The sequence below is a fragment of the Arvicanthis niloticus genome, chromosome X (genome assembly GCF_011762505.2).
Source record: "Arvicanthis niloticus isolate mArvNil1 chromosome X, mArvNil1.pat.X, whole genome shotgun sequence".
NCBI lineage: Eukaryota > Metazoa > Chordata > Mammalia > Rodentia > Muridae > Arvicanthis > Arvicanthis niloticus.
This window is the reverse complement of record NC_047679.1, coordinates 40,717,263-40,733,515: the sequence shown is the minus strand read 5'-3', so window position 1 is coordinate 40,733,515 and position 16,253 is coordinate 40,717,263. Positions and strand designations below refer to the sequence as shown.

Genomic DNA, 16,253 nt, shown 5'->3' with positions numbered 1-16,253 from the left:
AGCATCATCAACAGAATACAAGAGATAGAAGGAGAATCTCAAGTGCAGAAGATACAATAGAAAATATGAACACAACAGTCAAAGAAAATGCAAAAAGCTCCTAACTCAAAACATCCCAGAAATTCAGAACACAATGAGAAAACCAAACCTAAGGATAATAGGTATAGATGAAAGTGAAGATTCCCAACTTAAAGGGCCAGTAAATATCTTCAACAAAATTATAAAAGAAAACTTCTCTAACCTAAAGAAAGAGATGCCTATGAACATAGCCTACAGAACTCCTAATAGACTAGACCAGAAAAAAATTCTTCCCATCACATAATAATCAAAACACCAAATGCACAAAACAAGGAAAGAATATTAAAAGCAGTAAGAGTAAAGTGATCAAGTGACTTATAAAGGCAGACCTATCAGAATTACACCAGACTTCTCACCAGAGACTATAAAAGCCAGAAGATCCTGAAAAGATGTCGTACAGACCATAAGAGAATACAAATGCCATCCCAGGTTACTATACCCAGCAAAAGTCTCAATTACAGTAGATGGAGAAAACAAAATATTTCATGACACAACCAAATTTACATAATATTATTCCACAAATCCAGCCCTACAAATGATAATAGAGGGAAAACTCCAACACAAGGATGGAAATTATACCCTAGAAAAAGCAAGAAAGTAATCTTCTTTCAACAAACCCAAAAGAAGATAGCCACACAAATATAATTCCACCTCTAACATAAAAAATGACAGGAAGCAATAATCACTTTTCCTCATTATCTCTTAACATCAGTGGACTCAATTCCCCCACACCCACCCAAAATACATAGACTAATGGACTGGATACCTAAACAGGACCCAGCCTTTTGCTACATATAGGAAATGCACCTCAGTGACAAAGACAGACACTACCTCAGAATAAATGGCTGGAAAACAATGTTCAAAGCAAATAGTCCCCAAAAAAACAAGCTGGAGTAGCCATTCTAATATTGAATAAAATCGACTTTCAACCTAAAGTTATAAAAAAGGTATCTAAAAGGATAAGGAAGGACACTGCATACTCGTCAAAGGAAAAACCAGCCAAGATGAGCTCTCAATTCTGAACATCTATGCTCCAAATGCAAGGGCACCCACATTAAAAAAAAAAAAAAAACTTTACTAAAGATCAAAGCACACATTGCACCTCACACAATAATAGTGGGAGACTTCAACACCCCACTCTCAGCAATGGACAGATCATGAAAACAGAACTAAACAGAGACACAATGAAACTAAGAGAAGTTATGAACCAAATGGATTTTACACATATCTATAGAATATTTCATCCTAAAACAAAAGAATATACCTTCTTCTCAGCATCTCATGATACCTACTCTAAAACTGAACATATAATTTGTCGCAAAACAGCCCTCAACAGATACAAGAAAATTAAAATAATCCCATGCATCCCATCAGATCACCATGGACTAAGGCTGGTCTTCAGTAATGACAAAAACAATGGAAAACCCTCATACACGTGGAAACTGAACAACAGTCTACTCAATGATAATTTGGTCAGGGAAGAAATAAAGAAAGAAATGAAAGACTTTAAAAAAAAAGAAATGAAAGACTTTTTAGAATTTAATGAAAACAAAGGCACCTTATACAAAAACTTATGGGACATAATGAAAGCAGTGCTAACAGGAAAACTCATAGCTCTAAGTATCTACAAAAAGAAACTGGAGAGAGCATACACTAGCAGCTTGATAACACACCTGAAATCTCTAGAACAAAAAGAAGCAAATACACCCAAGAGGAGTAGACTGCAGGAAATAATCAAACTCAGGGCTGAAATCAACCAAGTAGAAACAAAAAAGAACTATAAAAAGAATTAACAAAGCCAGGAGCTAGTTCTTTGAGAAAATCAACAAGATAGACAAACCCTTAGCCAGACTAACCAGAGGGCACAGAGACAGTATCCAAATTAATAAAGTCAGAACTGAAAAGGGAGACTTAACAACAGAAAATGAGGAAATTAAAAAAAAAAATCATCAGATCTTACTACAAAAGCATATACTCAACAAAACTGGAAAATCTGAATGAAATGGACAATTTTCTAGACAGATACCAGGTACAAAAGTTAAATCAGGATCAGAAAAACCATCTAAACTGTTCCATAACCCCTAAAGAAATAGCAGCAGTCATTAAAAGTCTCCCCACAAAAAAAAGCACAGGACCAGATGTTTTTAGAGAAGAATTCTATCATACCTTCAAAGAACACCCAATACCAATTCTCTTTACGCTATTATATATAATAGAAATGGAAGGAATTCTGCCCAACTCATTCTATGAAGCCACAATTAAGCTCATACATAAACTACACAAAGAGCCAACAAAGAGAGAGAACATCATACTAATCTCCCTTATAAATATCAATGCAAAAAATACTCAATAAAATTCTCACAAAAAATTCTAGCCAGAAGCTGGAAGGAACCCAGGTATCCTTCAACAGAGGAATGGATACAAAAAATGTAGTGCATTTAAACACTAGAGTATTACTCAGCTATTAAAAATAATGAATTCAAGAAATTCCTTGGCAAATGGATGGAACTAGAAAATATCATCCTGAGTGAGGTAACCCAATCACAAAAGAACACACATGGTATGCACTCACTGATAATTGAATATTAGCCCCAAAGTTCGCAATACCCAAGATACAACTCATAGACCACATGAAGTTCATGAAGAAGAAAGACAAAAGTGTGGGTGCTCTGGTCTTTCTTAGAAGGAGTAACAAAATACTCATGGAAACATATATGGAGACAAAGTGTGGGACAGAAACTGAAGGAGGGATTGTCCGGAGACTGTTCCACATGGGTATCCATTCCAAAGGTAGACGCTGATATGGATGCCAGGAAGTACATGCTGACAGGAGCCTGATATAGCTGTCTCCTTAGAGATCTGCCAGAGAATGACCTGTACAAAAGTGGATGCTCACAGCTAACCATTGAACTGATCATGGGGTTCCCAATGGAGGAGTGAGAGAGAAGACTGAAGGAGCTGAAAGGGTTTGTGGCTCCATAAGGAGAGCAACAATACCAACCAACCAGAGCTCCCTGGGGTCTAAACCACCAGCCTGGGTGCATATAAGGCAGGACCCACGGTTCGTATGTAGGGGAGGATGGCATTGTCAGGCTTTTGGTCCAGTGAAGACTGGACACCCCAGTGTGGGGGAAATTATGGGTGGGGAGTTGGGAGTGGGCGGGTGGATAGGGGCAGATTTTCATAGATGCAGGAGAAGGGGGGATGGGATAGAGAGTTCCTGGGTTGGGGAGAAATAGGTAAAAGGGATCACATTTGAAATGAAAATAAATTATCCAATTAAAAAAAGAAAACAACCAGACCTCCCAGGATCTAAACCACCAACCTGGGAACATACATGGAGGGACCCATGGCTCCAGCTGCATACTTAGGAGAGGATGGTTTTATTGGGCATCAGTAGGAAAAGAGGGCCTTGGTCCTGGGAAGGCTGGATGCCCCAGTGTGGGGTAATTCGAGGGCAAATTGGCTGGAATGAGCATATGGTTGGGCGCACATCCTCATAGAAATATGAGGAAAGATGATGGGATAAGGGGTTTGGGGGCTAATGGGGAAAGGGGATAACATCTGAAAGGCAAATAATTAAAATATTCAATAAAAAACAGATAACAGAACTGGCTATTGCAGTCAAGCATTTGAGACATTTTGTCAAAATTTAATATTACCCATATTATTGGGATTCATTATAATCCTCAAGGACAAGGTATTGTGGAAGGGGCCCATGGAACATTAAAACAATATCTTCATAAAATAAAAAAAAGAGGAGGTGCATCTGTGTACACCATAAATTTATTTAAATCGTACTCTTTTTATTTTAATTTTTGTAAAAACTGGATTCCAAGGAACTTTCTCCTGAGTGTGTATGGAACCCTACATCTAGTCATACTTATGCCTAGGTGAAAAGGAAGGATCCACGTACTAACATGTGGCATGATCTCAATCAGGTATCTTATAGGGGGAAGAGGGTATATTTGTGTTTTTTTCTGCAGGATGCTGAAGGAGAATGGTGGCAGCCAGAGTGATTGATGAGACATGCTGATGGTGGGACAAAGAATAATGCTGACCTGTGAGCTAGCTGAGTATCCTGACAATGATGACTGGGAAGCAGTGTTGGACATATGTTTTTGACCCACCTTTGCTTGCCTATATCCCTGATGGGACAAGCTGCATTGTGTCAAGGTTTTAGATCTTGTAAGACAGAGACTCAAAAAGAGAAGTTATAATGACCCTTGTATTTTTCTTAAATGTGAACAGCTATTCAGACTCAATAATGGACTGGTCTATAAATTGATCCAATATTGGAAATAACAGTCTTTGTTTGGAAGGCTGGTTCTGTACATTTTCAGAAACATATTATGAAGTTAGCTGCAGTTCTCTGTGATGTTATTTTAACAAGAGATAAAATTGGGATAGGATCTAGATTTCAAATAAGTGTTAGTATATGTGTTAAGACTCTTAATTGTCGAGTTAAAATTACTTTTATCTCTTTTACAATATTTATTGTAAGTTGCATGGATTGTACACTTTCTAATTGTGTTAGTGTGTTGAAACCTGGCATGTCTGTTATGGTGGTCTATCAACCAGTTAATTTTTTTTATTGCCCTGAATATCACAGAACCTTGGTATTCTGAAAATAGCTTGCAAGTACTGGAAGAAGTGAGTCAGGCTTTAAGCAGAAGCAAGAGGGTAGTGGGCTTGATCATTATTGGTATAACAGCATTAATTACATTAATTGCTATCACCACTGCTTTTACAACTGCTTTGACACAAGAAGTAAAGACAGATACTTTTGTCAATAATTTAGTAAAAAATGTTGCTAAGGTGTTGAATATACAAGAGGATTTAGACAGGCATTTGGAATATAGGATTGATGCTCTTTATCTTATTCAAATTATTGGAGGGAGGTTCAGACTTTAAGAGTAAGTAGCCATCTCAGGTGTCATGGCAAATACCAATGGAGTTGTGTTACTTCTAAAATTTACAATGATAGTCATTATAATTAGGAAAAAGTTTAAAGTCACTTGCAGGGTATTTTGCATAATTCTAACACCTCTCTGGATGTTTTAACTTTACATAGTGAACTTATGAATTTAAAGAATGCTGCTCTGCTCAGCTTTGATGCTGTAGATAGAACTGATAAAATTATCAATGGCTTAAGGTCAGTATTTCCATTTTGCTCAAGTGTCAAAAATGGCATATACAACTTGAGCATGTTAGCCCTTTTTAGTCTTGGGAGCAATTTTTATTTCTGCCCATCATGTTAAAGCTTGTCTTTAACAATATTAACATGTTGGCAGCCAAAGTACATGACTTGAAATTCAAAATGGACCTCCAGAGTTATTAGTTTAACAGGTGGCAAGCCAAAGATGTGTAAGAGTCTGCACAGAGCCTTACCAACCTAAGAGAAGTATATTGCTTTTGATAATGCATATTCCACGATAGGTAAGGAAGGCATTCTTGGCAGAATGACCTAAGACAGGCTCAGTCTTGTTTATTAAATAAAAAAGGGGGAGATGTGAAGGGCTTTTGGGGCTGCTTGCTAAGAATCTGACATTGGCTAAGGACTAGGAAATGGGGTCCTTGGCTAAAATCTGACATTGGCCATTGACAGGGAAATAGGCTTCAGGAAGAAATCTGACATTAGGCTAGAATGAAGAAGTAATTTCAAGCAGGAATCTAAATCTTAGGCTAGAACAAAGAAGTAGGCTTCAGGCATGAAAATGAATTTGGGCTAGGACAGGGAAGGAGGTTCAGATATTTTGGTCATCCTGATAAGGCCTTAGAAATAGTGTTCACATGTGTGATCAGAAAACTTTATTGACATGTTTGTTCTTTTTACTATTTGTGTTTATTGTTTAGCTTGTTCCTTGACTATTTGCATCTATTGTATTGCTAATTCCTCAACTTAGAACTGACAGTAATACTTGTATACAATTAAAATTGTATAAAAGCAAAAAGGAGGAGGAGGTATGGGATAGGGGTATTTTGGGGCAGATGGGGAAAGGGGATAACATCTGAAATGTAAATAAGTAAAATATCCAATAAAAATAACAACAAAAAAGAAAACTCCCATATAAACTGTGGGGAAAACAGACAATTCTTTAGAACTAAACCTTGGCCCAATACATGGAAACTAAGCAATGACTTTTCAGTCAGAGTCTAAGTTCTTACAATGTTATTTGCAATGACAAACTGGTTTTGTATAATGAGGTTATTGATCTGCACTGTTTTACAATGGCTTTGAACATGAGAATAAGCCTCCTTAAATCTCAGCTAGCAACATTAGCTGAGAAACCAAAACTGATCAATAAATAGCCACCATTATAGGCTCTCAGAAACTTTTATCACCATGGAAGCTGTTAAAATTTTGGCCAGGTATAAAGAACAAGATACACAATGCCTAACATTTATTTATCATTTATCACTGGCTTCCCAATTGTAAATAGAGTGGGAATTTGTTTGTTTGTAATTGACCTGACTTTCTATTTCTCTCCTCAGGTAAGATCCTATGAATAAATATATCCTGGACTTTAAAATGTACACATAGAAAATAAGAAAGTAGAAAACTTTTAGCCAGGCCAATTTTTTACTGAAGATTGATACAACTATATAATATTTCACTAAAAATTCCTGACCTAATAAAGTACTGATGCCTGGATACAGGGATTTCTCTTTTTTTTCTCTTTCATGAGAAAAAGCAACAGAGCAAGAAAAGGTTCTAGATCATATTATGATTCTTTATAGCTGCTGAAGACAGCATGCTGCAATGACTTGATTTGAATTAAGCCAAACAATATGAAGAGTATCAGGGTGGGAAAGCAAAGTAATCAAGTCCCAAAGAATTTAATCTACCTTGAAGGTGGGACTACATTTTGTATTGATGGTACCCCATCAGGACAGAAATGAGTCTTTTAATGCAGTGACTTGTTAATAGACTTAAGATCCCTATATATAAATGGGATATGTTGATTCAGAAGAGAGCTTTAGCTCTGTAACTTATAGTATGGCCAATATTTCCTTATAAGTTATTTCAAGGATTATAAACAGACAATGGCAATGGCAAGTGTACAACAGGGGAAGCATAGCCTATTATGAGGTAATAGATAATGCTAGAGGTTGCTTCATTACCTTTATCGGATGAGTGCTTGGTTTTTCCTTATACAAATGCTGCCCTTTAGACAAAAGCCTTTCCACATCCGGTTGTTTAGCTTGAACTGTTACTTCAGTTTCCTGGGGAAAAGAATGCATACAGTGCAGATTAACTTCACAGTTAGCAATAAAATTACTAAATTTAAATATACCCTTAGAGACTCCACATGTATTACAGATCAATTTCTGCATGGTTCACAGGGGCACAAAAATGTAGCTTTTGATGCAGAGAAAATAAATACAGGTTGCTGTGAAATATACGAACATTAAAACAATACAAAACCCTTTGAATTATATCATGATAATATTGTGGATGAACAGAAATATTATATATTTTAAAACAGCAAATTGCAATGATGAAAGGTATAATTTATCAGTATAATTAATACATATAAACAACAGATTTAAAATCAGTACACCAATAATCTTAATATTTTCCGTACCTTACAGACTCCTTATTTTATAGGTTTCTATTTTGAGCTACATATCTAAATTTTCTCACCCCATGTCTCTCTCACACACACCCCCACACTTGCTCCCTGTCTCTCCAGCTTTGAGTGTATATGTAAGACAAAGCAAATAATTCTTTACAAATCACTGTTGAAATTAAATGTCTTTCCAAAGAATAAACAAAGCATAGTACCAACACTTATTATTTATTAAGCAGTCAAATTAAACAGGCCTTTTGAGGAGTGATTAGATTTTTTTATTGTTTGCTTTTCCATTGCCCAGGGAAGACAAAAGCATGGCAGAAAAGCAAACACCGCTTTAGGTATATGAATATAAAGTGTTTTGTTACTGACTGCTGTCTAGCTCTTGAGGAAAGAACAAAAGCAACGTGCATAAATTGAAACTGAAGGAAGCAAAGTTAATGTTACAGAAGACTTTTTGGATGGAACACTTGATAAACTCTGGGATGGAGTATCGATTAATCAATGTCATGCATCAGTCAGGGCTTGAACATCCTTTCTCAGAGCTGCTTTTGATTAACCTACATTGTTTCTTCCTTTTCCTATCCTCATACCTCCAGGCACTGGAGTGTGTACATGTGGTCTAGATTTACTTTCCTCTATCCACTGTGTTCTCACCTGTTTGCCCTCAGTCCACAAGGGTGGGAACCTGTGAACTTAAGTTACTCCAATCTGATCTTGCACAGCAGGATAGCTTGAAATATATGAGTGCTCAGCACTTGCTCTTGAGAGCAAATATTTGCCTCATTATTATTAAAATATCTACAAGTGTGAGGCAAGCAGGTGCTTTGGTCAAAAGTGTTCCTAGCATTAAGAGTGTATGCTGTGTATTAATAAAATAAGAAACTACCTACTTTATTTTAATGAACATCTAATCAGTGCTCTTAGTGACCACTGCCAGAAAGGTATTGTGCCTTCACCTATAGTACCTGGAATGACAATAATTCTTTGATAAAAGTGGAATAGTTCCCATCTCAGATCAGAACAAGACTCATCTATTTTTAAGACCTGGTTTTCTAATAGAACTCTGACGACTACCCATTCTCCCTTAAGTGGCTCAACAGCAAAACAGCAGCAAAACATTTTGGTGTACTGATTGATCATACTTTGTAAAAATAATGAGAAAAAAAAATTACGCCAAAGAAGTAAAGAAAGAGCATATGGTTGTTAGCAAGCTCAAATTACTTTAAAAGTGGAACTGTGGATTTTTCATCTGTACTCGTATTATTTGTGTGTGGTGCCATGCATTACCAATATAAGTCTATGTACTGTGAAAGAGCATTTCTGGAAAGAAGCTGTGTCTTCAAAGACTGATTAACTGATTAGAACTGCAGTGAAGTGAAGAGAGTGCAAGGCTGCAGGTTAAGAGCCTAATTATCTTATGGTGTGCTACTTTTAGCCACCTAACTATCCATCCCTTGCTCACCTCTGTGTCAGAACTAACATCCTGTGACTAATAGATAAAAACTTTTTAGAATCTTTTAACTTAGCAGACCACTAGCTTCCAACAACTCCAAAGCTATACCTGTCAAGATAGCATCTGAGGCCTATAGAAGAGACTACCTTACCTTGTTATAACCTGCTTACCAGATGTACCTATCAATGTATTTTAATATTGCCTTGATTTATGACTTTCTTTGTTCTACTACTATAATACTTTATGAAACAGCTTCCATGTGGGAACATGGAATCTGAGATAACTTACACAGCTCTGTGTTTCCTGGCCCATGGTCACTCAAATTTGGCTACACAATAAAGATGTCCCATTCCCTTTGAATCTGTGGTTTTTGCCTCAACAGCATTCTATCTAAATTACATGGACATTTTACATTTGAAAGTAATTATCTTGAACTAGAGTCATGTTGCAGTTGTTACACTTGGCAGAGGAAAGGTATTTCTTAATATGGGTTGGTCATTTTAATAGAGAACTAAACTTGCAGTAGATGGAGGACTATAATTCTCACAAAACCAGCAACTTCTAATATACCCAAACCTGAACTGTTTAGTTAAAAAGCAAAGAGACTCATCCTTTCTTTCAGACACTCTCATTTCTCTTTTTTTCACACATTAAGCAAAGAATAAAAGATCAACTTCAAATTCCATTTACAAATAAGATACAAATAAGATAAAAATAGGTATTTGATACATTTAGAATAATCTTAATCTCATAATATTTATACAGTTTTGCACTGGACACCAAATTTCTTATATTGTTCATACTAATAATTGTTTAATAAATAAAGTATTACTTTAAAGTAAATATTTAATAAAATACTATCTGAATATAATCTGTTTAATAGTGGATCTGTGACATTCTATTATGAATGGGAGAGAGTCTCTGGACCCTTGATCCTCCCCAGGGAGCTGTGAGACATTTATGGTTTCTAGGTGAGGGAGAATCATAGTCTTCATTGCTACTGGAGGCACTAGTCAAACTTTGTGTGCCACAACATACATATGTACACAGTCACACACAAAACACACACATAAAATACACATATAACACACACACATACATAAAGGCAAAGTGGAAAAGACACTTGTTGGAAGGGGTGTTGGATGGCAAGGAGCGGATATAAAGAGGTAGAGTATGTCAGAACATGGTCCAAGAGTGGAGTCATGTGAGGAGATTTCTGAGTACTTGTGAGAGAATTCCTAGGAAATAAGACAAGAGTCTCATGACATCAGTTTCTTCAAAAACATTTAATTGTTCTTGAAATGTGCTTTTGTGCCTCTCCCAGATATAGTGAATAGTAGTGAGTATACTTTAATTAATCTTTACAACTGCTATTGTTATTTGTTCATATGCCTCTATGAAAAAAACATGGTTTTTTGACATGAGCAACTTGTTTGTATGATTATATACATCTTGAACTTATGAGAACTTTACACAAATGACCGTTCTTAATCATCAGGCTGTAGATTATCAGTTCTGAGTAAAGTTGGCTATTGTAGAAGACTTCAGTCTGTCTCATTTACTGAGCTCATTCTCCAGTGTCCCACCACCTCTAGAGAAGTAAACAAGTGGTTTCCTGAATCAGTGACCTGAAATGAGCTATGCAGTAAGAAAGATGTCCCTCACAGGAGTTGAGTGAGAGTAATGAGACATAAACCATGGAAGTATCTGCCTTATTTTGAGCTTGTGCATGAGTTTTAAAAGAAACTAGGAACACAAGTGTCAAAATCACAACTATCAAAATGCTGGCAAGTTGTTTGTGATTATAATCCCTGGTTTTCAGAAGATGAAAATTTAAATGAAAAAGTATGGGGACAGAGTTTTAAAGAATATTGAATGCACATAAATAAGGGGGAAGATCCCTGTTCAATTTTGAGTCCCTTGGACATTAATTTGGACCATTATCAAAATGCTTAAGAAAGATGAATATATTAATCATGAGGAAGAACTGTATAATAATTTAAATAATTAGAAACTGAATGATCAACCCTTAAAATTGGTAAAAAGAGGCCAATTGCTATTTTCTCAGTCCAGGTAATAACGAAAATAAAAACATTGCCACCCATAACTATGCAGGTCAAAAAAAATATGTTAGCTCCATTATTGGGGCCTCCTTTAAAAACATGTTCTCCATTGCCTGAAGATGATTGTGAAGCATGGAATGAGGAATTTGGCATTCACTCTCATCTTGAATTCTCTCTACTTTTTCATGAGGACTTAGTAGTACCTATGAAAAAGCTAACTTTACAACCTAGGCAAGTTAAGTCCCAACATGGAACATGAAAGTGCATTCCTCCCCAGCTTCATGAGCTGTCCTTTTTTTTCCCAACGTGCTAATCAATCTATTTAAAACCCTAGAATGAAAGATGGTGTTGAATAGTACTTGCATATTATCTTGAGAGATAAGAAAAGATCTACAGCTATTTGAATCCAGACGAAAAGTGCATTTGGGTATCATGTGGATCCTTCACTTCCTTTAAATTTACTTATTTTCCCCACTAACTTTTCTCCTAGAGGTATTATAGTACAATAGGATAAACATTTGAAATGTACTTATTTATACCATATGGGATAGAAAATACTGTCTATTTACTCTTTTTGCTCAATTCGTAAATTAGGGGATCACCAGATGTCAAAAACCATATGAATTTTGATCCTTGCTGTATTATATTAATTTTAACTAACAGTCAGTTTTTAAGAGCATTACAGAACTCTATGGATTTTCAAACTTCATTTACAGATTACTATGGAAGCATAGTAAATCATTATTCAGCTGGCAAGCTATTGGATTTTCTCATATGAACTGAATTTTTGATTTCAAAAAATTGTCCACCCTTATTCTATTTCACAGACAGATACTTATTTTATTGACGGCTTATCTAGGGGTAAAGGACAGATTTTTGGTCCTATACTCATCAATCTATTAATACTTCATTTTCTGCAGCACAACAGGTGGAACTGTCTGTTTAGGTTTATTTATCACAGTTAATTCATGAACCCTTAAATATCATTTTAGATTCTACTTATGCTGTATGATAATTTGCAGCAACTGAGAGTAATTTTATTTTGTCTTTACATTCTGCTATGCTTCCATAACTATAAGAACTACAACATCTGGTAAAAACTCACATAAATCCTTTGTTTGTTACAGTCATGATACCCTCTAACCTCCCTGGTTTTATTGCAGAAGGAAATAAGCAAGTTGATGCATTAACCTTCCTCACTTTTATGTCTCCATATGGAAACTGGGAAGGAGTATGCCTCTGTCATTACTAAAATATTATAGATTCCTTTTTGGTTCCTCAAGTCCAACACCATCAAGAACAATGGTATAGGGAAAGGAGAAAGTATAAGTCACCTGAAAGATAGAAAACCTCTAGCTAAATTACAAATGAAGAATTATGTGTCATCAGAAATCAAATCTGCTCATTTGGGTCCACATTAAAGACCTATGCACCAAGGAAGAAGTTCGTCTATGAAACACCTTCGTCACCTAAGAACCTTTTTTTCTGGTGATGCTAGCTGCCTTGACCTGTGTAGTTACAGTGAGTGCCTCTGAACACATGTTATGTTCTCCATCCTCCTTTGTTTTCAACTTGTATATTAGATATATCCAACTACTGTTACCTTTAAAAATGACTCTACGTTCATAACTGGACTGTAATAGACTCATTCATTCATCTGAAAAAGTGGACTCTAATTTTTCTTTGGGATTTAAATTACTTCCTATTTGCATAGGTCATAATAAAATTTTTATTTCTATTAAATGGAAAATATTGACTTACTTTGTATAAAACACCAGAACTGTTAATTATATGGATCTGTTTCCAAGATCTTTCTGATCGATATAAAAATGTAACTGATAATACTAGACATAGTTTCTGATCCATGTTCTCAGTGGTAAAGTATTATACACAATGCTTTTACTGTTAAAATATTATAATTTTCATGCTTATAGGATAATCGCACATCAAATAGCAATTAGATTTATCCACTGTATCTCAAGTCAAAACCACTCTGGATATCCCACTATCAACAAGTAGAATGGAAAGGAGAACAATGTCAGAACATGGTCCAAGAATGGAGTCATAAGAGGGGTATTCTGAATGCTTGTGAAAGTACTCCAAGAAAATAAGACACATTATTTTGGGACCCCAGTTTCTTCAAAAATATGGAATTTCTCTTAAAATGTGCTTTTCTGCTTTTTCTAGGTTTAGCTAATTAGAGCAAGTTTGCTTTAGATTGTTCATTACAACTGGATATTTTTATGTTTGTATGCCTCTATGGGAACACATGTTTTTGCCATAAACAGCTTTTTCTTGTGATTATACACAAATTGAACTCACGAGAAAATTATACAAATGACCTTTCTTAACCCTTAGGGTATAGATTATCTGATGTTCTGAACAAAGATTTTTTTATTATATGATATTCTAGTCTGCCTTATTTATTGGCTTCATTCTTACAAGTCCTATAGCCTTTTAGAAACAGAGTGGTTATATTAAACATCTTTATGTATGTATGAAATTGTGAGAGAAAACATTTTTAAAAAATCTGAGTCCCTTGGAACATTGGAAGTAGGGGATGGATACAATTAAGATACCTGGTACACTTGTATTGACAGTTTCAAAGAAAGATAAATTGAATCATGATATTAAAATACTTCCTGAAACTGTAACAAGTACAAGTTTAAGCTATCTTTCATTCTTTTAAAATTATTTTTGTTATTTACTTGTTAATAGTAATAATCATTTTACACTTTGGAACTTTCTATTCTTCTTTTACTCTTATTGAAAAAAGTCATACAATGTATTCTGTTTATGGTTTCTTCTCCTCTTATTCTTCCCCAAAACTCCACATATCCACACATATTCTACTGTATGATTTATATTTTCCTCTCCTTAAGTGAAATCTGGTATAAATTCATACCTTCAAAAATTATCATAAATTATGAAAAATCTTACCAAAATTTTTAGTGTATAGTCAAATTATTAACATCCTTTCTCTACTTCATATATTTTTTACTATAACTACAGAATTTGAAGGATCATAAAGAATAGGAGCCACTATATTTATATGAGGCAGAGACACCTGTGAGTTGGATACTGAATTTTATATTACAAGGCATTGTATGAATGTAATGCATGTTTTTAAAAGCAATAGTATGCTTATTATTTTAAAAATTATTGTTCTTCAAATTCAATTTTAAATCTACAAAGCATTAATTTGACTCATCAATGGATTTGATCTTCCTTTTTTTTCTTTTTTGTTTTTGTAAATTTATCATTTAATCTTTTTTTTTTACAATCCAGACTTTATCCCCCACCTGGTTCACCCTCAGACAGTTCCATATCCCATACCTTCTTCCCCCATCTCCAAGAGGATGCCTCCCCATCTCCACTAGACCTCCACACTCCCTGGGGCTCCAAGTCTTTTGAGGGTTAGGTGTATCTTATCTTAGAAAACTGGAAATGCATATTTTAATTTGTAAAATTTTCATTGGCAAATAAACAGAAATCCAGCAAGGCCAACATCAGTGTAGCCCACTTGTAATTTTGAGTTCTGTGCAGGTGTTTGTTGGACAGAGGAAAAGATGACATATCAAATCAAACACCCAGGTTTTGCAACTATAGGAAGAGAAAGAACACAGTCCATTTCCACAGAATACATTTTGGTTATCAGTTCAACCACAGATTGAAAATAGTTTTAAAGCAAGTATATTGAACATACTCATATTATTTACTTTTTCTCCTTTTCTAAGCAATATAATACAGCTGTTTACAATAGCAGTTGTATTATACTTGATACTGTAAAGAATCCAGAGATGACTGTATAGAGGAGAATGTAGTTAGTTTACATGCAATCACTATAGAATTTTACAAAAGGAATATTTACACACACACATGGATTTTAGTGCGTTGAAATCAATCTCTTTCAGATGATGCAAAGGGACAACTGTACTTTCTTTTTCCAGGTCACCAAAGTAATTCCTGATTTACTCTTCTAGTAGATGGACATTTAGTCCTTCTCAACACATTTCCAATGCCATTGCATCTACTGTCTAGCATTGTCTTCTGTTATCACTACTGTCACCTCTTTACTTTCCCATGAAATAGCAAAGTACTGAAATGCCTGGAGAACATTAGTGGTGGTTTTCTAGAAAGAAAGCTATGAGTGAGAGGAATCACATATACATCTCAGTTCTTTATGGCCTTTTCTTTGGCACATTTTTGGAGTGGATATATAATTATATAAACTTTTGATAAAACAATTTAAAGAGACCATTTTGCATAATTTCTATAATGTATCTCACTATTTATTTATAGTGTGTATTTATTAGTAAAAAGACAGATTAGTTATTTAGGACAAGTTATTATTGCTTGAAGGATCCAATATATATACATATATATGTATATATATATACATATACATACATGTAATCAAATTTACTTACATATCATTTACTATATTTCTTAAGTGACTTTGTGAAAAAATATACATGAAGCTGATAATAATCTTGAAATGGTGAATAATAGATTAAGTAAATAATTAAAATTCTGATATACTTTTATGTAAAATAACACTTGCTATGCAAGAGCTGAGCAAGCAAACTAATGAATAAAAAATCTCAGGTAAGGGATTACTAAGGGTACGCAAATTTTAAAAAGCCATATCATAACTTACTATTTTATATACTCATATACATCAACATGCACGTGCACACACACACATACACACACACAGCTGTATGCATGCATGTACATGCTTAAATATAGTTACTCTATCATAAAGAATAATATTTCTCGCAGAAACCAAAGTATTAGAAATAAAAAATTCAGAGCTAGATGGGGGATATTTCAAATCAATTTCTCAATCAGCAGAGGTCCCAGAGACTCCAGTCACAAACATTAAAGGACACTGCCATTTCTATTTGTTGTCCACTAGAACTTGTAGTTAAGACCCCATGATGAAGCTGGGAGCAGTGACATGTGACCTTATACCCAGCACTTCTGGGACAGAGGCAGAACACTGAATTTGAGGTCAACATGCCTTGAAACTTGCTCCCTCCTAGATTTTATAGTATCAGAACATGCTGTGCGGGA

At 35.0% G+C, this 16,253-nt stretch overlaps 1 protein-coding gene across 10 annotated transcripts in view; it reads right to left on the bottom strand.

Moving 5' to 3' along the window:
• Dmd (dystrophin) overlaps positions 1-16,253 on the bottom strand; it is a 1,571,027-nt gene that overhangs the window by 696,814 nt on the left and 857,960 nt on the right. For all 10 annotated transcript variants that reach the window (XM_076918257.1, XM_076918249.1, XM_076918252.1 and 7 more), the window contains one exon: positions 7,204-7,305. In XM_076918257.1, the coding sequence (XP_076774372.1) occupies positions 7,204-7,305 (102 nt within the window). The remainder of the gene's footprint in view (positions 1-7,203; positions 7,306-16,253) is intronic.